Source organism: Lingula anatina, chromosome 2 (genome assembly GCF_051362555.1).
Source record: "Lingula anatina isolate TDL-2025a chromosome 2, LinAna3.0, whole genome shotgun sequence".
NCBI classification, from domain to species: Eukaryota; Metazoa; Brachiopoda; class Lingulata; order Lingulida; family Lingulidae; genus Lingula; species Lingula anatina.
The window spans coordinates 40,834,022-40,859,112 of record NC_141768.1 but is presented as its reverse complement, the minus strand read 5'-3'; the positions used below and the strand labels follow the sequence as shown (position 1 = coordinate 40,859,112).

At 35.4% G+C, this 25,091-nt stretch overlaps 2 protein-coding genes and 1 long non-coding RNA gene across 10 annotated transcripts in view; 2 read left to right on the top strand and 1 right to left on the bottom strand.

Moving 5' to 3' along the window:
• The first annotated feature begins 85 nt into the window (after positions 1 to 85).
• Positions 86 to 8,899, top strand: LOC147763698 (uncharacterized). Its single transcript, XR_015332882.1, has 2 exons — positions 86 to 222; positions 6,419 to 8,899. It is a non-coding gene; the product is annotated as an uncharacterized LOC147763698 (long non-coding RNA).
• LOC106176303 (monocarboxylate transporter 13) lies at positions 1,104 to 17,512 on the bottom strand. 4 transcript variants are annotated; one of them, XM_013558636.2, is made up of 7 exons: positions 17,352 to 17,512; positions 14,760 to 14,957; positions 9,213 to 9,420; positions 7,959 to 8,102; positions 6,413 to 7,177; positions 4,968 to 5,278; positions 1,104 to 4,580 (listed from the first exon to the last, which is right to left on the bottom strand). In XM_013558636.2, the coding sequence occupies exons 2-6, from the start codon at positions 14,841 to 14,843 to the stop codon at positions 4,974 to 4,976; spliced, it is 1,506 nt and encodes a 501-aa protein (XP_013414090.2). In that variant the 5' UTR covers positions 14,844 to 14,957; positions 17,352 to 17,512; the 3' UTR covers positions 1,104 to 4,580; positions 4,968 to 4,973. The 4 variants fall into 4 exon arrangements, with proteins under 4 accessions (XP_013414090.2, XP_013414086.2, XP_013414089.2 ...); XM_013558632.2 differs by having other exon boundaries at positions 4,978 to 5,278; XM_013558635.2 differs by having other exon boundaries at positions 4,978 to 5,278; positions 9,213 to 9,417.
• Positions 17,349 to 25,091, top strand: part of LOC106176290 (presenilin-1) — a 9,378-nt gene continuing 1,635 nt past the window's right edge. The window contains exons 1-10 of one of the 5 annotated variants that reach the window (XM_087004776.1): positions 17,349 to 17,501; positions 20,156 to 20,308; positions 20,732 to 20,942; positions 21,496 to 21,637; positions 22,164 to 22,231; positions 22,681 to 22,901; positions 23,172 to 23,270; positions 23,721 to 23,825; positions 24,014 to 24,301; positions 24,957 to 25,069. In XM_087004776.1, the coding sequence (XP_086860902.1) occupies positions 17,480 to 17,501; positions 20,156 to 20,308; positions 20,732 to 20,942; positions 21,496 to 21,637; positions 22,164 to 22,231; positions 22,681 to 22,901; positions 23,172 to 23,270; positions 23,721 to 23,825; positions 24,014 to 24,301; positions 24,957 to 25,069 (1,422 nt within the window). In that variant the 5' untranslated portion in view covers positions 17,349 to 17,479. Of the gene's footprint in view, positions 17,502 to 19,272; positions 19,388 to 20,155; positions 20,309 to 20,727; positions 20,943 to 21,495; positions 21,638 to 22,163; positions 22,232 to 22,680; positions 22,902 to 23,171; positions 23,271 to 23,720; positions 23,826 to 24,013; positions 24,302 to 24,956; positions 25,070 to 25,091 lie in introns of those variants that run through there. The other 4 variants (XM_087004775.1, XM_087004777.1, XM_013558610.2 and 1 more) reach the window with 4 other exon arrangements.

Genomic DNA, 25,091 nt, shown 5'->3' with positions numbered 1-25,091 from the left:
ATTATATGCGTCTACATAAAACTAATTTTCGCCTTGGTATTTAGAAACCAGTCAAGGAGTAAGTAAATAGCATGGGGGCGGGGTAGCGCGAAAATCCATGCGTTAGCACTCCTATTGACGGTTCTGATATGTCTGTACTGTCTGTGCACAGACGGTCCATATCAAAATCGTCAATAGGAGTGCTAACGCATGGATTTTCGTGCTAGGGGGCGGGGGTGAGAGGTGGGTATAGTAGTAGTAGTAGTAGGGTGAATGTTTTGATTTTACCAGTGTTGTAACAAATAAGATTGAGTTAACTGAAGGTTTAGCAACTTGCATACAAATTGCAAGCAACGTTGCAAGGAGTCATACCTTTGTTGAAGGCTTAAAAAATAAATAACGTAGATCTAACGTTAAAATACTGGCTTCCGAGTCTGATGATACACGAAAATTAAGAAGGAAATCCAAAATTTATTTGAAGTTCAAAAAATCTCAATTAAAAGTTATGTGTTCCCTGTATGATGGCTTAGAAAACATTAGCTGTACCCGTCTATGATATGATATTTTGCAGTGTTGAACCGGCTGTAATGCACGACAGCCAGTGCTACGTGTAGGGTACATGTACAGTGTACTTAATACATTATAATTGCCTCGTTTTTTTTTTTTTTTTTTTTTTTAACTCCCCAGCTATTACGATTATTACTAGATTCATTTATTCTATTTAAGATTTGAAATAAAATTTTGCTGATTAAACATAAATTTGTTGATTAAGAATATAATTGTTAATTTGAATTAGGGTGGTTTATGAATTATCAACGTTTTGGTCAGACTATTTAATTATATTATGCGCATTATAGTGGAACTTGTTGGGAATGACTGCTTCCTGTGTTTACTTGCAACTGGATTTGCTTTTTCTAGTGTATTGCACTGTGTTGCACTTAATTGTGCTGTATTGTGCATTATAATCTGACCATTTCAGGTAGATTCTTTGTTGCCTTTCAATATTGGCAGTATTAATACTACTAAGCAGAATCGGGTGCACAGATTAATTTATTTTCAAACTAAAACATCAGTTAAGATTCAAATGTCAGAAAGAAAAGAAAAAAAAACACTTTAAAGAAATATTAATAAGTGAATATATGGTTACATTTTATTCGCTAAGCTTTTTTTTTTTCAAAAAAAAAAAATGGTTACATTTTTAACTGAAGCAAATATGATGTAAGTTGCTTTTTACACAGCATATCCAAAGAACAATACAAATGTGTAGAACTGGATAACAATGTTTTCATAATCTTACACCCACAATAACATCTTTAAGTATGGCAGCTGACATGTATAGCATATAAATGTTGTAGGGATGATTACCTGTTTTAGGCAGTGACACTTTCACACTGGTGCCATCTATCTGTGTAATAGAGAATAATAACTGGTGGTGATACAGAGAGAATGAGTAACCAATATAACAAAGATTACATATAACTGTCATGATATAACTATTCCATTTTAATGAAGGCCAATTATGATTAGCAGTACAATATATAAATGTTTAAGTCGTAAAGACTTGGACTTTCTCGTCTTTTGTCTTGTAAATATAGACAATATATTCACTTGGAATTTATAGTGATAGATGTGTGTATATTTTAAGCATATCACAACAAAAGAGTATTTAAAGATTTAATATAAGCAGTGACCTTTCAACAATAACAATAGAATAAATAGATGTGCAGTATAGTAGCACTCTCTGAAATCTAATAGTGTATACATTGTATACAAAATGACACCATTTAAGCATGTATAATTTAATCAAAACCATAACAATAATTATCACCTATAACAACCTCAAAAGCCATTTCACTTCAACCAAACACCTTTGTCAGATGTTTATGTATAAATTATTTACAGTATATATATTTGTAGCAAAACATTTAAGTTTCAATTTTCAAGTCTGCTGCTATTTAGTTTACCATATGACATATTTGCTTTAAAATAACATGCACACGTTCGTAGAGATTATACATTAACACTGATTTTTTTTTTTTTTTTTTTTTTTTTTTGTAACCATGCAGCAGTTATCCCTACAACCAAGAGGTTATATAAATATTTTTAATCGGAGATCACTGATTTAAATTCGCTGCAGCTGCATTTGTTGGGCCTAACATTTTTTATGTAACAAAACAACTAGAAAAGGTGCTGTGCAAAATATTTTGTTTTGTTTCACTTAAATTTTTTAATGCGAGATTTAGATAATTCTACACATAATAGAAAACGACTATCAAATAGTAAATGTAAATTAATTTCTGGCACAACACTTACTAACTTTTACACATTTTGTGCTCAAAAGTGCACAGATGTATTATGACATAGTGTTATATACTAGTAAAATATTTGTAAAAACGAAGAAAAGACAAGGCAGTTTGAAAATAAAGAAAGACTGAAGTTCCCATAAATGTATGGTTCTAAGGCATAAAAAATACAGATCTAAGGCATAAAAAATTGTGATGTTATTGCTCCCTCTGATGTAATCTCATTTCTATAGGATGCATCGGTTTTTTGAATGCCATCTATATGGTAGACAGTTGGTAAGCAATATATGTATATAAGATTATGGATATGAAATAAAGCTGTTTAATTTTTTGTTTGTTTGTTTGTTAATTAAGACTGATGCAATAGGCAATATCTATTTAATGCATGGAACACAAAAGCGCTAATAGCATGAAAGGAGAGGTAGAGGAGATAAAGTGCAAAGTGTGTGTCAATACAAGTATAATGTACATTAAATGATAATGTAACTGCTGAAAAAATGGGTGGGGTGAAATTGTACCTTTTTGCATAGTTCAGTGACTAGAAATGTCAAACGAGTGTGATCTTGGATGAGATATTACTGTGCTATTTATTTACTGTTACCAGGTCCAAAGGCCAAAGGTTGAAAAAAGATTAGGCACAATTACTCCCTGGAAGGGGTGGCTTGAGGGGATATGTGCCAGACCCCTTGGGACAGGCTGATAACATGATTCATCCTGGAAATGTCAGATGGGGCAAGTGCCCATAATGGCTTAACCTAGCTGTAGACTAGGTTTGGGGATTGGACTATCAAATCAGCCTTTTAGAAATGTTTTAGTGCTTATCAGCTTTGATCAATAACATAGCTGTATTCTTACTCAGGATTAATAAAAAATTGCTTTGTTGGCCTGTCAAAGTATGAGGACTGTATGTGCAAAATTAAAGTTTAGAAAGGCTACTTGATAAAACATAGTGTTTGTACGAGAAAAGCCCACAGCATTTCTATATAAAATACAATTCAAAAAGTAAAGTAATGCAGAAAACGTTACACATCTAAAAGCTATTATCTTACCTTAATGATGAATTAATCTTTTTCCATTTACTAAGGTTTTCAAAAGCAGCTACCCTACTAGGATTACAACCAGTTGCAGTGACTCTTCCATGCATCTTATAATTCAATATTAAAGGGATAACAACTGTTCATTTTGACCAAAAAAATGGATTTTCCTGGGGTAAGGGACAATTTTCCCATACTTCCCAATGGTAAATGAATCCATTCCCACATTCAAAGTTAGTCCATGTTTTTTTTTTTTTTCTAAAAAGTTTGGTTTTTTTGTAATATTCTCTTTAGAGATTATTACAGAGTGAAGCCATCTATGGAAGTCACGCGATGTGATGGCAAGCACAAATTTCAGAATAATTGTGTTTTGGTGGTAAAATAGAATTTATTATATTTCTGAGTCAATTACAATGTATTTATTGTGAAATATGGATATCTCACAAACGGTTGTTATCCCTTAAAGATACATATTTTAGGAACAGCACTGGTACATAAAAGTCAAGTCATTTATAATTAGTTAAAACACTTTCTGTATATCCACACATAGAAGCACAATTACAACTGTTCTGTACATTTGTTTGCAATTGTGCATAGTGTAATTGATCTGCATAAACAGCATAGTGATGTTAAGTTGAATATCTTCTAAATCACACAATTTGTTTTGCCAGTACAGAATATCACCATATCAACTTAATTTTCTGTGCATTGATTGGTATTTTGAAGGTCAATATTTACCCCCAATTAGCCATCAAGGATGCTATTCATATTTCAGATAACAGCTGAGATGGGGTTTCACATTTGGACACAGCTTTTTGATCTGTGTTTTAAACAAGCAGTTAAATGACCTGTGTACCAGACGTGATTTATCCATTCAGCCATCAATAGGCTAATGTTCATGTTTGTGCAGTTCTAATTATCATGTTAGTCGACATGCTTATCTAAGTGGAAATTCATTTATTTCATACTTTCAAATAAAATGTGACTACAAAGTGTAAATTAAAAGCACCAATATTGTAACGACAGTGTAACAAGTGCTGTAAGTAACAGGAATTTCACCCTTTCGCTTCATGTCTCTGCAGATGATACAGTCTTTTTTTGTCATTATTAAATCCCCTTGCATCCATCAATATCACTGCAGAACTAAGCTGAGTCTGACATTTCCTAGAATCTGTCTGTAATTGGATTTTTGCATCCCGCTGTGTTAGGTTGCTGCCACAAGTGAAGTTAAACTGCTGCTTTGTTCGTTGGAAGCTCGCCATTCCTACAGTAAAACACAAAAACTAACTTTTTTCTTGGAAACAGATTCATTAGAATGGTGTTTTGCCTAAATCTGTCCGCTTGAAAAGAAAGCAACTAAACAGCAATACATATTGCATGTAGCTGTTTTGTTAAGCTCTACAACTGCAAATTTTGCCCTATTTCTTTTTGATTTTCTAATTTCCGGTGCACGTTTTGAGGGATTTCCCTGGAGAGATGTGGCTTTTGAATGCATTTCAAACAAGCTTAAGTTCTTTAACACGGGTCTTAAATGCCATATGGCAATTCTAAAAATAATTTTTAGAATCACTTGAAATAACTTTTAATAAAGTAAATAAAATATAATGACAAATAATTAAAAGTTAAAAAAAATTAATTAATCTGTATTAACCTGAACTTACTGTATTTCTTCATATTGCTTCTCGTAATCATCTTCATTAACTTCCTTTTCTGATTCTACTGTTTTAAGTGGGATTTCTTCTGTAACAGGACTCTCTGAACTTTGAATATTCTTTTCTTCATCTTCTTCTTCTCCTTCATCCTCTTCATCTTCTTCATCATCTTTCATGGTAATTTTATCATGTTCTGCTGGATGGACATATAATCGCCAGGATGGTAACATTATTAGTCCACTGCAGATGACTATGCCCCCACCAACATAGAATGGAACATTATAGCTACCAGATAAATCAAAAAGCCATCCTGAAAATAAAACAATGCTGAATTATTATATAAAAGAGTAGGGTCATGGGTTGGTTTTATTCAGAAAAAAAAGGCTCTTTAAGCTAACACGTGTTGAAAACCTGGGTTCTCTGCTCTTTATATACAAAGAAAAAAAATTATATTCCTTGATTTATAAATCATAGGACAAAGACAAATTCAGTAGCTTAGGCAATTTAATGATATGTATAGACACTGTGAGCTACGTTTTCTTTTTAGAAGTTACTTTCCAGCCTGAATTATTGCTTTTACATTTCGTAGGTTGTCTGTGTTTTGATTTAAGGCAACTATATTAACTTACTACTATAAACCTATCATGAAATGTGTTTTATTCTTGCTTGATCATGCAGCTACCCAAATATGATTAAAGAAATATGATAATTGCAAAATAATGTAAGAAAAAACACATCTGATTTATATGTGCTATTGATAGGTCACCTCCATTTTGGCTTACAATAACTAACTTATTAATGCATTTGGGATGATATGCCCTGGATAATAAGTGCTTATCATAAAAAACATCTTCTTGATTTGTGCAAATATCCAAAATGATTGTAGAAATATAATAACTGCAATGTAACTAAACTGATGTATGAAATAATACACCTGCAAAAAAATCACAGATGTGTGCCTCTGAGAAATTGATGAAAAAGAGATGATTGAATTAAATCATCTCTTGCATTTTGTGACCTTTACTTCAGAACTAACCCATCTGTTTGTTATCTAATTGATTTCTTCGCAGCACTATCATGACATTTAGACTGACAGTAATAGTCCTGGATATCACACCGGAAAGTGTCTCATCCTGCTAGTCAATTTTATCACCTCGCCTAAGCAGTATGGTCCTGCTCATCAATTAACTCAAGGTTTTTTCTTATCCACATGTTTTCCTGAATGTGCTTTCTTTATGCACAGGCAAGATAGGTATAAAAGTAAAAATGTCATCCTCTTTACTATACTCAATTTCTTGAAATATGGGAAAATATTTTATCAATTCAATCATTAGGGGATACCTATTTATTTGTCAAATATATTTTGATGGTTCAACTGCACGTGTTTAAATGTAAGATTCACTTGGCAGTGAATTTTTAAAAAATGAATAAAAATTATTTTTACCTCCAGTGGGTGCACCCGTGAAGAGTCCAAATCCCACTCCCATCATTGCAATGCCCAGACCAAAGGCAATATTTCTCAGACCCAGCAACTCGATGGCAACGAGAGATAAAAAGAGAGCAAATCCACAGCTAAACAATCCATAGGCCATGGATGTGAGCACCAATGCTGTAAAGGAATGACACTGTGAATAGAACACCATCACAAGTCCAGAGAAACCACAGGTGATACAGTGAAGAAGCACCACGCCTACTTTTCCACTGTTACCTATTATCCCGAGGATAATACGCCCCAGGAGGTTTGCCATGCCCATAAATGACATGAGTCTTGCTCTCTGATCTGCATTCAAATGAATCTCATTCCCAAGGGCAGGGAGATGGACTGACACAATTGACAGTCCAAAAGCAAATAAAAACAGACTGAATACATAGATGTCAAAGTGAGGGTTACAAAGAATCCCTGGATCTGTGACCATTTGTTTTTTATGTGTTGGTGGTGGTCCCTTCTTGGTAGTACTGCGTCCTGCATACGCAATTGTAGGACTCATAAGAAACCCAAACAATACGATGTGCAGTGCAATGCCTCCCATAAGGAGCAATGCACCCCTCCAGCCAAATTTATGCACTAAATTCTCGATAAGGAAGGGGTAAGAAAGCTGCCCGATGCTCATCCCTGCCACGGCAAATGCTGTTGCTAGGATCCTGCGCCTGGCAAATAACAGTCCAACCATAACAACGGAGGGAGAGTAGGACAGACCATAGCCAATACCTGAAATACATCGGAAAATATTTTTGAGTTAAAGTCTTGAAATGTATCTTGTGAAATGAAATGTGAAAAAGAGGATTGCTTTAAACAGGCAATTTACTGAAGAAGTATCGTATATGCCAGTGCTGATGAAAAATCTGTATTTGAAACAGTTTTATTTACCTGGTGTCTTTTTCAAAAATGCCAGTGCTAATTACATTCACCAAAGTCCATGTTTTTTTAGGTAATACACCATGGATAATGCGCTCACTTGAGGTAAAGTGCTTACTATACAGCAATTTGGATACAAACTGTTTATGGCATTTTATGCTGAAGCACGGTATGGATAAGATAAAGTGTACAGACTTCAGTTCAAATTTGCATTGCTTTCTATGCTTTTCATTAATTCCATCCCAAGACTGTATTGTAATATATCATGCCATGCCAGCCCATAATTGAGTGTTGCTTCTTTTTGTATCATGGCAATAACCATATCCTTGTGTGAATTCTGTTACTAACTTTGCAAGGATATGAGCAACACTATTGAATTAATGGCAAAGAGAAATAAATATCGTGTCTGCTGTTGCTAATATTCTTAAAACCATGGCAACAAAATAAGTTGTCTTCAATTATTTTGTATGTTTTTGTAAGAAAATGCCTTTATTGCCATTTCTCATATAGAAAATTGCTCAGTCGCCTGACACTTTACTCAATATGCGGTGGTGATGAATTGCTAAAACCATCAGGGCAAGTCTTACAAACAGGATCCACTTGCAAAATCTCATCTGCTAAAAGCATCACTTACCTACTAATAGTCCACATGAAGCTATTAGGTAATAGACACTGGTGGCAAAAGCACTTACAACCAACCCTGTTGATACCAGTAGTCCACCTATTATCACGCTGAACCTGCAGCTGAATTTTTGAGAGATTACCCCAGCAACTGGACCTAAAATATTAAAAATATAAAAATACAAGACATGGCAAAATACATTAAAAAAAACTTTGGAACAATGAACTTCAGTATTTGCTTTATGTAATTGCTGATAGATTTATGTTATTTACTGTAGACAGTAGAATCAGCCACTTGTCTTCTCCGCGAACTCCATGCAAAGTATAAAAAAAAGTAAATTGATTTTAGGCAAACGAACACAGCCTGTGAAAGAAGTTATCCCTGTCCTTCTGATTTTGATTTTGTTTCAAAAAGTTACTTTTTAAATTTTATATACCTATTTATTAATGATATGATTATTCTTTTTTCAAATTTGGATGACTGTTTATTGGTCCTTTAGAATACGACCTTAGCATATCATGGCTTTTGTGTACCCTGCATAGCTGAAAGGTGAGGTAATTTAGTCTAAATATCTTGTCAGTTATCCTAATAGATACATACTTGTATCCAATTAATGCCAACTTAGAGAAAGATGTCCATACCATAACTTCTGCATGCATATGAATTTTCGCAAACATTTGAATTTCATTATAGTTTTCATGGGGTATTTTGCAGCAAGAAGTTGCCCTTAGCAAAAAGGAGGCATTTTACATCATCATAATTTTTATTGTTAAAACAGGTTGCAAGCTACAACGTATTTGATACCTAGGCAATATATTGTTATTGTGTTACTTGAGGCGATCACTGAAAATGAATTGCGTTATTGCAAATAGACCATCCAGGGTTGCATTATTGTCTGTGTATTTTTAAATTATTCATTACAATAGTATTACAACGGCGCCACAGGGAATATTTTTGTTGAATTTGTGTTTTTCTCTTTGCTGGCGGCCCTCAACTGAAAACCAACTAGGATCAATCAAATAACTTGGCGAAGCCCTACATTTGCGCGCACGTTCGGATACCACAAAAGGATGTGCAGGTATTGCAGTACGTCTCTGGCCAAACAAAATAAGCAAAACAAAATGAGCAATACACAAAAGTACTCTTAAAAATGAAACAGAACCATGTTAAAAGCTTTATTAGAAGGATACATTTATCTAAAATTTATCTGATGATTTATCAAAAAGCAAACAAGCCGTAATACGGCAACACCTACTACTGCCTTACCTGCCACATTCAACATTCCAAACTGAAGCGACCCAATCCATGCCGTCGTTGCTCTATCCGCCTTAAACTGGTCCAGAAAGACGACATATAACATCCCTACGTTGTATACCATGCCCCCTATGATGACCATTGTAGAGAAGGAGGCTAACAGGACAATGACACGACCAATAGGTTGACTGCGGATCTTCTGGCAGCATGTTTTCGACTGCTGAAATTTATAATGATTTGTGTAAAACTGTCATATATCGACATCTTTTTTTTTTGTTGAAATCATTTGTTTGGGACGAACTGGAAGATAAATCTGCAATCGAATTCATATAAACGAGAAAAAGTAGGGGGCGACACAAAAATAGATAGGTAAAGTTTGTCTCAAAGACCATGAGGAAACACGATACCGTGCGGTTAATGAATTTTAGTCTCCATTTGCACATGGTCCTCTTCTTCAGGCTTTCTTACATGATTTTTCGCTTGGAAACTTGATCTAAAAAGAATTCTATGCCCATACCATGTTAAATCCTGACCCCCCCCCCCTCTTCAACCAGTTTTCTTTCTCGCTTCGTCTTCACGATCACACTAATAACTACAAAGATGGCATGAATTAGCGAAGAGCATAAATATTTATGGAGCATTTTCAAAAATGGTCATTTTTTCACAAGCCCCTGGGAATTTATTGGCATATTGCATACAATTCAATTCCCCTTCGCTAATTGTTTTACAGTAACCATCCGCCATCCACTTATTGAGATTCAGTGATTTTTTTCGGTCAGGTTCTGACATCATTTGCGCAGAAATCGGTCCTCCCCTTCATATGCTCCAGGCTATTCAGTGGCATATCGTACACAATTCAATTTCCTCTAGATTATCGTTTTACAGAAATATCTGCAATCCAGTTATTGATATTAACTGTTATCCTCTCTTTCAGCTTCGTTTCACATAGATATTAATCAATATATAACAGTTTTTTTTTTTTTTTTGAAACAGCCTGTTGTTAAATGCACATAGCATGGTGTTTATTTATTAAACTCAGTTAGCAACTGTTTTTAGGAAAACTATCCAGCACAAGAACAGGTCCATAACACGTTTAGAATTGTTCAATACATCAATCAAGACTAGACGATGTTTTAAGCTTGTCAAAACTGCTTCTCTTGAATGATCGAAATCATTGGCTTAATAGAAATGCAACCAACCGGACCGGGGCTTTAAAATGATACAGATGATAAGTCTAGAAAATCTACATAGTTACTGTAAGTACTGAGTACAAATAACATGACCTTTACAACAAGGATCACCTTGAACCAGCTTCGTTTTCCTGACTCAAGGGAAAACTCCGCTCACGTGCTGGACTTCTCATGTGGTTCCTCGAAAGCCATAATTATAATACAATGGTGGCATTTCTGTAATACAACACTTTTTTCTCATCGTTTTGCCAGTGTTCCAGAAGTGAATTGGTACTTTTTAAAATTGCACTCCCGGTGGTGCCTAACCGAGCACAAGAAAAACAGAGAGAGAAAATTAATTTCCTAACCTTAAATGATCTGTACCGCCTGGGTAGAAGGCAAATGCGCACCTTGCCGAGCGTTTGAAACAGGAGGGAATTTGTGTTGATAACAGTACTAGTAAATGTACAAGAGACTGCAAGATGTAATGCTCTCGAATAACGGACACACAACCCTTTTCATTTATTCAAAGTGTCAAAACTACATTTGTGAAAAAATATTTGAAAGACATTACGTCTGTTACGTATACCTGGTTCATTTTACAAAACGCTAACTAAAAAAAGTCGAAGAATTTCCGACAATTATACAGTTTCATGCAAACTCAGATTTGTAAATTTATTTAGAGAACAACCTTGATGTATAAAAAAAAACAAAAGAACTTGTGGTTTCATAGCTCAGTGCAGGTGAGTTAGAAGCTAGTTTTAAGAGGTGGTGGTTGGGGGAGCGGGGAACTGACCTACTTGGTTGAAAATGAGGGTTTGCAATCGTTCATAAACCATTCTTTCAGGTAAAGTACAGACCACTCCTGTTGTTGTCAAATCAAAATTTACCGATACTCTTCTAAATCGCAGTCCAAGAGATGCTGTGCAGTAATTCAATAAACGGGCATTGCGCTCTACTTGAACTTTCTGTCTGAGTTTCAGCTTCTTGATGCTCATCCTTTCAAATGCGCACGCTTATCGAACTCTGGCCGACAGCAGTAAGTTTTGTGAAAGTTTACCGCAACAAGAACAGCCGCGCACCCAGTCATTAGGACATCGTGGGCTCGCAGAACAGGTGGAAGGGTGTGTTGCGTAGGTTACAGACCCGTGTAACATATGTGATTAGCGCAAAAACCTCGATCAAATTTTGCCAAGTTCGGGTGTGACAAGCGGGCATAACTGGAAATTTGAAAACGTAAAAGCTGGTTCTGAAACTCAACAGACAATGATTTTGCAACTCAAGGAAAACAGTTTGCAGTGGTAAATTAAAAACGAAAAAAAAAATAATTTAGCAAGACAACTAACCAACATGGAAGCTAACGTTAATTAACCTTTTTAACACAGAAAATTAATTTAGCAATACAGCTAAGCAACATGGACTATAATGCTAATTAACCTTTTAAACACAGGAAGTGTCAATTGATGCTCTGTGATTTGACTAGGCAAATCAAATCTATGTGGCAGTGATATCTTCGACGACCAAATCGAATTAGTCTACGACTTTATTTTCTATCGCTAAAGGCGTGTGTTCTCAATCTTGAAAGCGTTATAAAGGATGGCACAGGTCTCATTTACATACTCGGTCAGTTAGGCAATTAGAAATTCAATGTAAATGCAAGATTCTCAAGTCTGCAGTGCATACGGTATCGGCAATTTGAAAAAAAAAACATCTTGCGGAACTGATTTATGTGTTTGTGGCGCTTGTTAAATCAATGCATGTTGTGGAATTGAAAAAAGTACGAAGCCCTCTTTAAAAAAAATGCCCAGGTATATCTTGCTGGCGGCGCTTCAGCAGTAGTTAATGCAGTGTAACGATCTAGGAAGATTTTAGTGATCGATACTCCGTCAACTGATTCTAGAACCATTACTAGGGTATCTGTTATTCTTTAGATAAGATAATGAGAGATACTCTTCTGGGTATTTCTGTAACATTCATCTCACTGAAGATGTATTTTATCCAAACTCCTCATAATTCTCACTTGTCTCATTTCATCAAGCCGTGAGCATAGATGTCAATTTAGCATTGATTTGCGTTATACGTTTTTTTCCTTTTGTTCTTCCTGATTGCTAATGTAGCATAAATGTAGGAAATTCACCCACACGATTGTTACTACACGACTTATCAATACGCCTTGCTGCTCATCACAACGACAAATATCTGATGCTTTTACTAGGACACGATTTTCAAAAATTGATGTACGTAGCAATACTTCTCCAACTGCATTTACATATGTCTCTTGGGACCGAAAGGAAGCCATATTGAATGAATTAATGAATAAACACATAACAAGTCCACCTACGTAATTGAATACATAAACAATCTAATAAATAGAAGTCCGGTCATTTAACCCTTAATAAGTGCCAGATACTCTCTATCACTGGTCTCTCTAGATGATACAAAATTGGTCGAAAGTACATTTTCATCAACTTTTGTAACAGCTGGAGAGCGACTGGGAAGATACCTGGCGAAGAGCAAGTGTCAGTAACGGTTAACAAAGTGTTTCTAACATGTCTAAAAGAGGTTGTGCAAGAACCATTCATAGCACGCATTCTCTTGCGCAAACTTTGAGCTTAACCTGAATATCATGAACAACAGGAAAAACCGCAAGTGTTGAAATAGTATACATATATATATATCTTTCCTGGGTAAGCCTAAGCTTAACGGTTCATAAGTGCATGCAATATAGAAAACTGTATTAATTATCTTACCCAAAATAAATTGCTTTTTAAAAAAATCCAGACAAATAAATAAGAGCTATCTTAAACTGTGGGTTTGTACAGTATGCTCGAGCTTAATTGGTTTACGAGACTTAAAATAACCTTGAAAAATAAGTGAAAATTTGCATTTATCCAAGGCAAATGGTTTCCCTCATTGCCATGAAATATTACATGTCATAGAGTTCAATCTTGCCTTCCATACTTCACGCTCTTTGTCTATCTCCACGTAACTTTATTCATCACCAAAGGCATTACGAAAACGCGTCTTTCAGGTCATTCTTGGATCTCTGTGGTCGAGACAATATTTCATCACCGTCTATTACCATTATAAGTCTGCAAGGGTAACCTCGGGTTACGAGTTTTTGAATAAAGTAATTTCAGTTTATCTGTCTCATGAAGGGCATGTCTAAGCCATGTGATGATCATCAGCAACATATAAATCTTGATTTAAAAAAATTCCGCTGTGCCTTTATCACCTTTTGTCGCTGTATGACTCAGTGCTTGCTCCCACATTTCCGTTTTTTGTTTGTTTCCATTGAAACTTAACATTTTAAACATAGTATATCTAGAGGTATAGGGGCAAATGTCTTTGAATATAAACAAATGAAGCTTTATTATTGCTGATCATCTATGAATTGAAGTCATACTGCTAGACAACCACAAAACTCGCTTCATTTTGTTACAAAAGAAGAAACGCAATATATGCATTCAGACAGTAAATTTTAATTTAAATCTGCATTTAAAGAGCGTTAAGATGATAGATTATTTCATTTTAAAAAAGTATTCCAGGAAAAGAAAATAATAATAATAATAGTGTGATAATGAAATGCAAGACACTCCTTCGGCTTTCAACAATGTGGTCTCAAACGTACTCCTTTTATCAGACACATTAAACCCGTAGGATGAGTGGGAATTAAGGATTGTATGATACTAAAAAACCAAGATATACTGCTAAATAAAGCCCACATGCTAACGTAAAAAAAGCACGTTTGCGGTAATAAATGTACCCGACGAGATGCCGTAAAACACGTACCAGCCAGCTGATCACGCTTTGAGCTGTGGCTCTCGTGGTTACGTTACCATGGCGGGGCACATATTTCACCTTAAAACTGGGTCATGTCAGGTAGCACATCCACGTGCTACTTCTCTCGAATACTGACATTCACAATGAAGAGAACAAATGTCTTTTACGTCTCCTTCTCAATACCTATGACCTGCGTTGTCTACACGTGTCACGATTGTACCACGTAGGTAACAATAATGATAGTTGATTTAAAGGAATATGGAATGGAGATCTGACGAATAATAAATGTTCTGTCATAGGTCTGAAAACTATCTAGAAGTATAAAATTACAATTTCATTTTCAAAGATTAAAATAAGCGGCACGGTTATACAGACATATCCTGAAAACGTTGTCCTTAAAAGGTAAATCTAGATAAATAATTACCAGAAACATTTCCCGTTTTAATAATTGATATGACATATCATATCTATTCAGTAGGGCATGTTAAGATTCGTGACAATCGCACAATAAACATTACCCGCCCAGTTAAAAGTACAGAATAATTTTAATCTCATCAATATACAGTTCTAACGGGGTTACAATCCATATTAGATCATATTAACTTACCTTTTCTTCTTCTTCCGAGTCTCCAGTCCTTAGTTCAACCTCCATCTCATCCGCATGGTCCGGTGTGCTTGCTTTGACGCTCATGGCTTAACATCTGACGTTTGGTTTGGCTGCGTTTAGTCTACTTTTTCTCAATATAGAAATGTACTTGACGACGTGCGCGAAGGCATGTGGGTTCACCGACCTGGTGGCGAGCACCTTTAAAGCCAACCGGAAAAAAAAGGATGTTTAGTGGACTGTCTTGGATTTTTTTTTACTTCAAGGTTACACTGTCATTGTGATATCTTATAATACTCAATAAAAAGGGGGAACGAAAAGTAGGCCAATAATTGTTCGTTGTGACCCGACTCCTCAACTTACTGTCTACTACTTTTGAACTCTTTCGAACATTACTGTCAATTAGAATTCAGAAGAGGCATAGTAAATGCTGGGGATATATCAGAAATGACACCGGGGAGTGCACGCTTGTTAAAATTTCGCAATGGCGATTATATTGTTTGTCTATAAAGGTGCGGTTTACACTCCAAATACAAGTAGAAAAAGAAAGCACAAGTACTACCGATAAGAGCGAATGGATTATAAGTGGAATAAATAGTTTAGAGAAAAATTAAGGATTCATGAGGCTGGAATCGAATGCCAGGCATTTTATCTACTACGTGTGGTTAAACTATATCTCAGTCAGCCTTGGGGTGAGTAGCGGGGAAGGGGAGGGGGTGATAACCTATATATCTATAGAGATTCTTATACTTTAATCTCATATTTACTAAGATAACAATTCACACACACACACACACACACATACACACACACACCAGTGGCATACGCACGATTACTAAGTAACTTTTTCTCGAGCCCTTACACGACTTAATACAACAGTAATACTGCCATTTCACTGCTACCTACGACACCAGTATACATCTGTAGTAGGCCTACGCTTACCGTGGTAGATAATTCGACAAGCAATTAAAGAATTGATGACTAATTCATCATCTCAACGTGCTCCAAAGAAACACTTCAATAACCCCACTTAATCTTTTGTCATAAGTTGGAGAAATTGAGGGAAAGCACTCAATCACCCCAACGATTAAGTCCCACGTTCTACAGGGATATTAATGCCGCAAGATAAGAAAATTGTTTCTTCAATAACAATTTATCTTATCTCAAGGAAACTTTCACAATAACATATTGCAAAATCTTAAAGCGCTTTATTTTAGAATTCACGATGATGTTCTTGCAATCATTTTATTTTATCGTGTTATTATTATTATATTAAATCTTGTCTTGTTATCAATCCCAGGTCTTAAAAAGTATTATCCATCCACCTATCCGTCCGTCCATACTTAAACTATGCACACCATTATCACAATAACAATAAAAAATCTCTTTCTTTGCAGGCAGTCAAACGAGAGATCGCATAATTAAGTAAAAATTAAGCATCAACTATCATTATTTGAGGAATTGTATTTCCATCACAGAACCAGAAATGAGGAAACAAGAACCTCCACCGACATTAGCAGCAAATGAAAAAGTAATGAAAGAGATAAATGTGACCTTCGTGTTCAATCTGTATCTCAATCGATAAATATCTTCCACATTTTAGTTTTTTGTTGAATCATTCATGCTTAAAATGATGTCATTTTAGGGCGGTTTCCGGCACATTTGTCCCGCTAGCATTTGATGACCGCATTTCTTAGTTTATATACAGTAGCTTTGTTCCTAGTAAAAGTCATTTCATAAAATGCTGCCATTATCAACAACGTTCGCTAGTCAACCTTACCATCTTGCAGGTTATGATAGTATTGATTTCTTTTGATTTATAACATGACCAACGATTTTTTATCAACCACCAAAACCCGCCTACGTGAGATGACTAACCTGCGTAATAACTGTAACCCTATGTATATGACCCAGTGCACAACCCGTGTACACACATATAGAATTACAGAGGGTGAATTTTTTCCTTTAAAAATGTATACCTGCCCTTAAAAATACGGTGGCGCTTCCGGGTTCTTAAATATCATGTTAAATATAACGCAAGTTCCCCTTCTCCAGAAGCTTTTCTTAAAAGGTTAGAACAAAGGTCGAGAAAATTTTAATATAACCCACACTGAGGGATTTCGAAACACGAAATAAAATCTTTCCGTCAGAACAATCTAGAATTTTCTTAGTGTTGTATGCCGGTACTTGGAACCATTGGGGATTTCCCAGATTAAAATGGGTCAATAACCTTTTTTCGTTATTTTTGATTTTTTTAACCTAGTTTCACTGTATATATATAGTTACGTGAAGGTACTGGCATATTCTCTCCTCTACCCCACCCCAAAACGATAATAAATATTACAATGATAATGATAAGAAAAGCAAGAAATACGATGGTAATAATATTTAAATAATACCAATAGGGCCTAATTACAATTTCTGATGCGCTACCGATCACATCGGCTTTTCCACTATTACCTCTTTGATAAGATAAGATTAAGTGTTATCTATTGAACGTCAATACGTCATAAATACCACCTGAACGCCCGTGTTGGATCACTTAGTACAAATTTTACCAAACCATTTTGACATTTCTAGACCATGCCGACTTACCGTATGCGACTATTTGGACAGATCTGAGGGAATGGGGTCACCTTCACGGAGCTTTGACGCGTCGTATGACGGCTAATGTAATTGGAGGACTCTGTTACCAAATCACCTTCCTTGCCCTCTAAAACATCATGTCAACACACGCAGTAAGAGGTAATGATTCCTTTCATTGGAGAGCGTACAAAACCCTCTATAACGCCGCTGTGAATATAAATGCTTAGAAAGACCTTGACATGACATTGCCTGAGTATGAATAAGAATTTTCAGTGTATTTGTTTGCCAAAAGGTGGCGATGTTGTGTAGCGATCGATGCTATTAACCTCAGACGGTATTTTTTTATGTAGACCATAACTTACATGTTGTTCTATGAATGAATTACCCGATGTGTGGGGCGTCACACATTCCTGGTTCTCATTTATTGCCACACGCCAAATGGGTATCACTTTCTTAGAAATGAAAGATATGCATTTCGCTATACCTTGTGATTTTTTTTCAGCGCGTTGAAAGTAGGCTACCTGTTAGCGTGTTGCACACCTATTTTTTAAAGTTCAAATTGGGTCACTGGCTTGACATAATGCTTTTTTAAAATTTGTTTGTTTGTTGGCCCGTTTTCCTTCTTCTATCTAGGGGGGAGCATTTGTTTAAAATGCATTAAAAGCGAAAAACAGATATTTCTGAAAAAACTTGAAACAGATAATAAAATACATCGATGAGGCAATGCACAGAAGAAACACAGAAGAGCCCAAAGTTGCGAAAGAATATTTAGCGAGATTTTTGGAAATGTGGAGGAGAGTGTGGGTCATGAATAATGGCAGACTAGCGAGTGAAGTGCGACAACGAAAATAACTTTTTAAAAAGTTATCCACGGATATTCTGCGTATTTTCCCTGAAATTCTGCAAAATTACAGTCTTGAATTGAATGGGTAAAGTTGACTAGGGCTTTAAATTTGAAAATGTATTGAAAACACAAGCAAAACCCATGCACTTAATTCGCTCCTTATAGGCCTATATAATTAATAAGTTTTTAGCTTCCAACATCCGCTAGCATTGATTTTGCTGTCACGAATCAAAACAATCAGGGGCGGTTCCAGGATTATTAGAAGGGGGGTCCGGTTTTTAGGATTGACAGGACCCCCCTGACCCCCCCCCCCTCCCTAAATCCGCCACTAATATCTTAATTAAAATAAAATGGCCAAAAAGACTTAAATATTCTCTGAAACGAATTTTGGTTTTTTCACTCTGTAGGCCCCTACAATCCTGTATATGAAATGTCGGCTAAGGGTTACCCACTAACAGGTTGGCAGATATTACAGGGAAATCTTGAAAAAGCATGAAATGACTGTCTATTTATCTAAAGACATTATCTGTGAATATCTTGTAAAAAATCAATTTGTCGCCCTGGTAGAGGGTAGCTACGGGTCACGGCTGGGGTCAGTATGTCGTACAGTAGCAGAGAAGTCGTTTACAGGTTATTGTGTATAAAAAAATATTCATATACAGAGACCCTAAATAAAATGTTATAATTAATTCCATTAGGCCTATTGTGACTGGGGTGAAGCAGTTAAAAAAAACTTTTAAAAAAGCATGCACCGTATCAGAATATCAAAATACAAACTGCATCAGTAAAAAGATTTAAAATTCAATTCAGTCCAGTCTTCACCATAGGGCCTCCTTCAGTGCTCTTTTCATTACTCAGTTTACTACTGTCTGCCTTATTCTCCCTTCAGAAATTGGCACAGTAAGTCCGCATATCCGTCATATAGGATAATATATATATATATATATATATATATATATATATATATATATATATATATATATATATATATATATATATATATATATATATATATATATTTTTTTTTTTGGGGGGGGGGGAGGGGGGGTATTCACCTGTAAGAGGATTTGTAACTGGCGGGGACAAGGGGTAGTTATTCCTAGGAGTGACGTAAGCGGAAGTGAATCGGTTGCCATCTTGGACACATTCACGGTGCAAAGAACGAGCATCGGTTGTGTTAGGTTTGAAGAGAAATTCCCTTGTAAGTACAGATCGAACATAACGAAAAGTTTGTAGAGCGAATAGCAAGACTGATCGTAAATGTTAATCGATAGTTAACTGTTTTATCTAAGTTGAACAAGTAGAGAGTCATTGCCTTTGTTTACAACAAAAGCGACTTGACGGATGCTGAGCAGTGTCAATTAAGGAAGTATTGAAAATCCCCAGAACTCGCGTGGATTGTTTTGTATTAGCCGACAGTGTTTGATTGGTGTGGTACAAAAACATTATAACACCACACTTATATTTCGAAACTTGATGGTGTGAGTTAACGATTCTAGTCGGGATATGAAAACTACTTCATTCTTCCACCCGAATGAGTCACTCTTTCCAAATCCTCGGTTCGTCCAAATTTATCACACTCTTGCTCTTTTATTTGCTTATTGCATATTAATTATAGTGTAAAAAGTGAGAGGTAAGGGTTTAAAATGACACTTTTTGGACTGCGACACCAAGTCTTGTCGGTGAATGTTAGATAAGATTATCAAGTTCAGAGTCGAACTCTAAAGCAAATATAATAAACTGCAATTGAAAGTGCAAGAGCATAATTATTCAGACGAACATTGTCACAGCTTTGCATATTTCCAGTGCCTAGGTGTTGTCTCTACCTAGGTAGTTCTTCCACACTTACCAGTATGCAGTCTTGAAACATCAATATCAAGATGCACTTGGTTGGCTTAGTATTTTAGTTTGAGTCTTACAGAAATCAAGTGATTAAGCTGAAACTTCTTTTTTCTTTTTATTTCTTAAGGAGAACTTTCTTTAACATCTCTAGTAACTGAAAACTCTGAGGAATTCATGAGTGACGAAGAAGACAGCTTTGATGAAAGAAGTAAACTGATGTCGACCCAAACGGAAGTGTTACCCAGGGATGCTGCCAGGTTAAGGAGCAGCTCTGTGCAGGTATTTCTGTGTTCAGTATGGACAAGAAATAAGGTCTAAATAGAAAGTATTACGCTTTGTGGAAAAGGACATGAATGTTATTTTTAACTTGAAACTTGGCATGTTTCCTGTTGGTGACATCATTTGTTTTCCTGATAAGGCAAAAAGAAAACGTGGAGGAAAGTATTTGGGAGGATTGACAGGGTTGAAAACTGAAAGTGAAAAATAGTTGTAGATAATAATGATAGTAATAACAATAATAATAATATAATAAATGATAAATTTCATTAAAATATCATTGCGTCTTACAAAACATCTAAATTATTTTAAGAACTGTCAATAAAACAATAAAATAACAAGGAAAAATATAATATTTCTGATAAGCAAAGTTTTTATTGACTTCACACAAATTCTTAAATAATGATACAATGATACTTACAGGATCATGCAGATACCACTGACAGGCCAACTAGTGGTGAGGCAGAGAGGAGAGCTGCTCGAAGAACAGAAGACTCCGACACAGAGGAGGAAGAAGAGACCTTGAAATATGGCGCCAAGCACGTGATCATGGTGTTTGTTCCAGTCACTATCTGTATGTTGGTAGTTGTGGTCACTGTGAGCTCTGTGACATATTACACAACACCACAAGGGTACCTGTAAGTGTATCAAAATCTAATTTGGGTTCATTTATTGTCAATTTAAAAGTTAAACAGACCTGTAGCCAGCAATTTTAAAAGTGTTGGTCTTTATCTCAAATGGGGGCCTTTTTTACCATAACAGCATAGAAACTAGATCAATATTTAAGGTCTGAAGGGTGGCTTGTTCAAACCCCGCAACACCTCCACTCATTTGCCTACAGTCAAGTTGTTTGTGTTGCACATTTGTGTCATATTGTCTTTTTGCAAGATATCCTTTTGCTATTTGAGTGTTCATTTAGTATCAACAGGTATTTAAATTTGTATCAGTTTTGTCAAATCACTTATGTTGTTACTCCTCTTTGGCTGTCTTGACTTTATGTATTAATTAAATTAATTTGTCGACTCTCTTCATAATATAACTGTGACAGAATCTTTCCTACAATTTTCAAAATGTTCAGTTTGTGTTCAGAACATTTTGAACTTCATCTTATTATTAGGAATTTGGAACTTTGTTGCAAAAATATCATATTATAGTGAAATCATTTGTAAGGGTTTTTGTTCTCATTTTCAGCATCTACACCCCATTTCATGATGATACAGATGATGAAGGCACCTTAGTGTGGCAGTCCTTTGCTAATGCTTTCATTTTGCTGGGAGTTGTGGTTGTACTTACAGTTTTTCTTGTGGTTCTTTACAAGTATAGATGCTACAAGGTAGGTACATTAATAAGTTCAAGGTTATATGTCTAAACTTTTCCACTCTGCACAGAGTATACCAGAAATAGAATCAGTGAGTTTGCCTGTCTGTAGACCTGTACGATATTGCTCAAATTCTACAAAACTGTATCTTGTAAAACCCTTAACGTATTGGGTTCTGTGGTATTTTTCTTGTGATTTTACATTTTAAATTATTTTTTGTTTAATTAAATTTTTCATAAATAGTTTAAATAAGTAAAATGATAAAGAAAATGTTATTTGCTGTTTTAGTGCTATGAAATTTTGTTCAGCTATCTCCTACAGTGTTCAGTCGATATCAGTGACACAATTCATACATGAAGAACTTAACGTTTAATTTTGCCCTGGGTATTACTCTCTAGGTTCACCTCCTGTCTTTGGTTTTTATGAATTATGAAAACTTTAAAATTGTTATAGCATATAAATAAAGAAACAATATAATTGAAAATGAATGTAGTCCTTGAACTCTTGCTTGGTATTATGCCCATGTTTTATATAATTTCAGTTCATACATGGCTGGTTGATCTTCTCCTCACTGTTACTGCTCTTCTTCTTTGCCTACATTTACCTAGGGTAAGTTTACTCTGTTTATAGAGAAAATCTTTGTTAAATCATCATTTTTGCCTAGCATGTTGAAAAGAAAAGAACCTGGTTGGCAGTAGATGGCATTTACTATGAGCTTTAGATTATTACGTATCAGCTTCTTTATTTTCATAACTCCTTAACAGTATGGTTTCTGTTTCACTATACCATTGAGGGGCTGCTTGCATGCATTTGTAAAAATGTGATAAATAAGAAGGCAACAAGCATCATCTCTGAAACTTTGAGTAAATTAAATAAATACAGTTATTAAAAAGATGAATGTTATTAAAAAGATTTTAAAAATATACAAGCATTAACAATGTAACAGATCTTGCTTGTACTTTTGAAAGAATTAATAGGCAGAAGGGTATATAAGGTAAATATCAATCATTACGCTATAACACCATTGATGAGACATCCCATCTGTATGTCAATTTCAGTGAACTTCTCCGAGCCTGCAATGTCCCCATGGATTATCTAACACTGGCCATATGCTTGTGGAATTTTGGTGTTATGGGTATGGTGTGCATTCACTGGAAGGGACCACTACGTCTACAACAAGCCTACCTCATCGTGGTGTGTGCTCTCACAGCACTCACCTTTATCAAGTACCTGCCAGAGTGGACAGTTTGGACAGTCCTGGGGATGCTTTCCATCTGGGGTCAGTGAAGTATGACCTAGTGCCAAAATATTGTCATAGATTTTAAAAAGAGTACTATTTTGTGTTGAACTGTTTTTGAGTTTGTGACTTGTGGTGTGGAACATAGATTATAAGAAAATCTTTTCGGAAAATACTGAATGGAGATTAAAGAACGTGGAAAACTGTAGCCTGTTGTCAGCTGCACTATGCATTTATTGTGCATGCATATTTTTGTTCTGCCCATCAAAGCCTGTTGGATAAAAAGTTGGCAAGGATTTGTTTGTGTTTTAGATCTTGTGGCAGTGTTGTGCCCCAAAGGTCCCTTGAGAATACTGGTGGAGACAGCTCATGAGAGAAATGAATCCTTGTTTCCAGCCCTTATTTATTCGTGTAAGTGACAGTTTTTAGTTTTATTAGTTCTATTGTCAGATGAAATGGATGTATTTAAAATAGATAAGATTATGCAATGTAGGTTGCACACAATGATAAATTGTCCCTCTGATCTTATAATTAACAAAGTAAGAATAGTTGTAACCTTGGATACAAAATAATATACTTAGGGCTATGCACAGCAAGGTATTTGGCATTTAGAATTCTTTACAAGAAAATCATAAGCACAAGAATAAAATGATAGATATCACACACACAGTGAACCAATGCATCCAAAACATTTAATCAAGTAATTACATTTCAAGGAGAAAACAGAACTCCAGGATTTTAAGTTTCATATATTGTAAACCTGTGGATCCTACTCTGTTCAGTTGACAGCAACACAACTCTATGAAAAACTGTAACTTTAAAGGAAATATTAAGATAATAGTTTAAGTATACTTTTTCCAGCCACCATGGCTTGGACCACCACAATGGCAGATAGCAATCCAGATGACAGCAAGAAGAAAAAGAAGAAGAAAAAGAAGACGAAAACTAATTCAGGGGATTCTACCGGTAAGTTTAATTTCTCTGAGAGTACTTGCTAACTTGTTTTTTTTTTTCACTGAAAGTGAGTGGTTTAGTGTAACTGAGGCACTGATTTCTTAACTGTTAAGTTCTTACTCCTTGTCAGGCTACTTGGTGCTTATAAGATCCGATTGGTTGATTGTTTTTTTTTTCTTTTATTTACTTCAAACAAATAGCACCTCTTGAGCAAAATTCTGCAAATGGTTCAAATGCCACATTTGGAGATGACGATGAGGGTGGATTTACCAACTGGTCCAACGAATCCCAAGAACGTTCACAGGAAAGAAATAACCAGTATCTGAACTGGCAGAACCAACAGACATCAGATGACCATAGACGAACAGAGTCGAGTGTAAGCACAGAATCTCAAAGAGCACGCACAGCAGTAGCCAATATTGGTCAGAACAGTGAGAGACCAGCAAGGCCTGCAGCACAACAGCCTTCAGAGGAGGAAGAAGAAGAACGTAAGCATCGTAAAATAATGATGATTATAATAATAATTTTTTTAAATAAAAGTTGGATGCTACACATAGAATAATGAAAAATATCATTTTAAGAAGGACATCAATGACATTTAAATATATCAAAAAATTGAAATGTATGAAATGAGGTATGTTTCATAGCTAAAACTGAATAGCCCTCTACTCAGAAGTTCACAGTAATGGTGTAAGAGTTTCAAATGATGGTTTAGGCATGCAGAGTGCATTTGACGTACATAAATGGGCTAATGGACCAGTTATAGGAAAAATCTCTCTCAATAGGAGTAAAATTTGCTTGAGGGATTTTGTTCACAGGTGGAAAAAAGGGATCAGTGGGCATTTTAGATTCTTTGTCAGATGTATGTGTGGCAGCTAAGATTTCAACATTACAACTGACTTAGTATGTTTGTGGATTGGGGCCTGGTCTAATATTTATTGGGAATCCACGGAGAAGGAATGAATTTTTATTTAAATTATATTATTTTATTAAATTATTTTTCTAGTGCTTTGCAGTTTCAAAATTGCGTTATATTGGGACATGAGTAGTTGATTATATGTAAACTCCCAAGATTTATTTATTGTATCCATGTTGGAATGATATTATTGTAGATGTTTGATATGGATTTTTCTGTCTCTTCAGGTGGAGTGAAGCTGGGATTGGGAGACTTTATATTCTACAGTATTCTTGTTGGCAAAGCGTCTTCTTATGGAGACTGGAACACAACACTAGCTTGCTTTGTTGCAATATTAATAGTAAGTGATTAAAGTCTTTTCT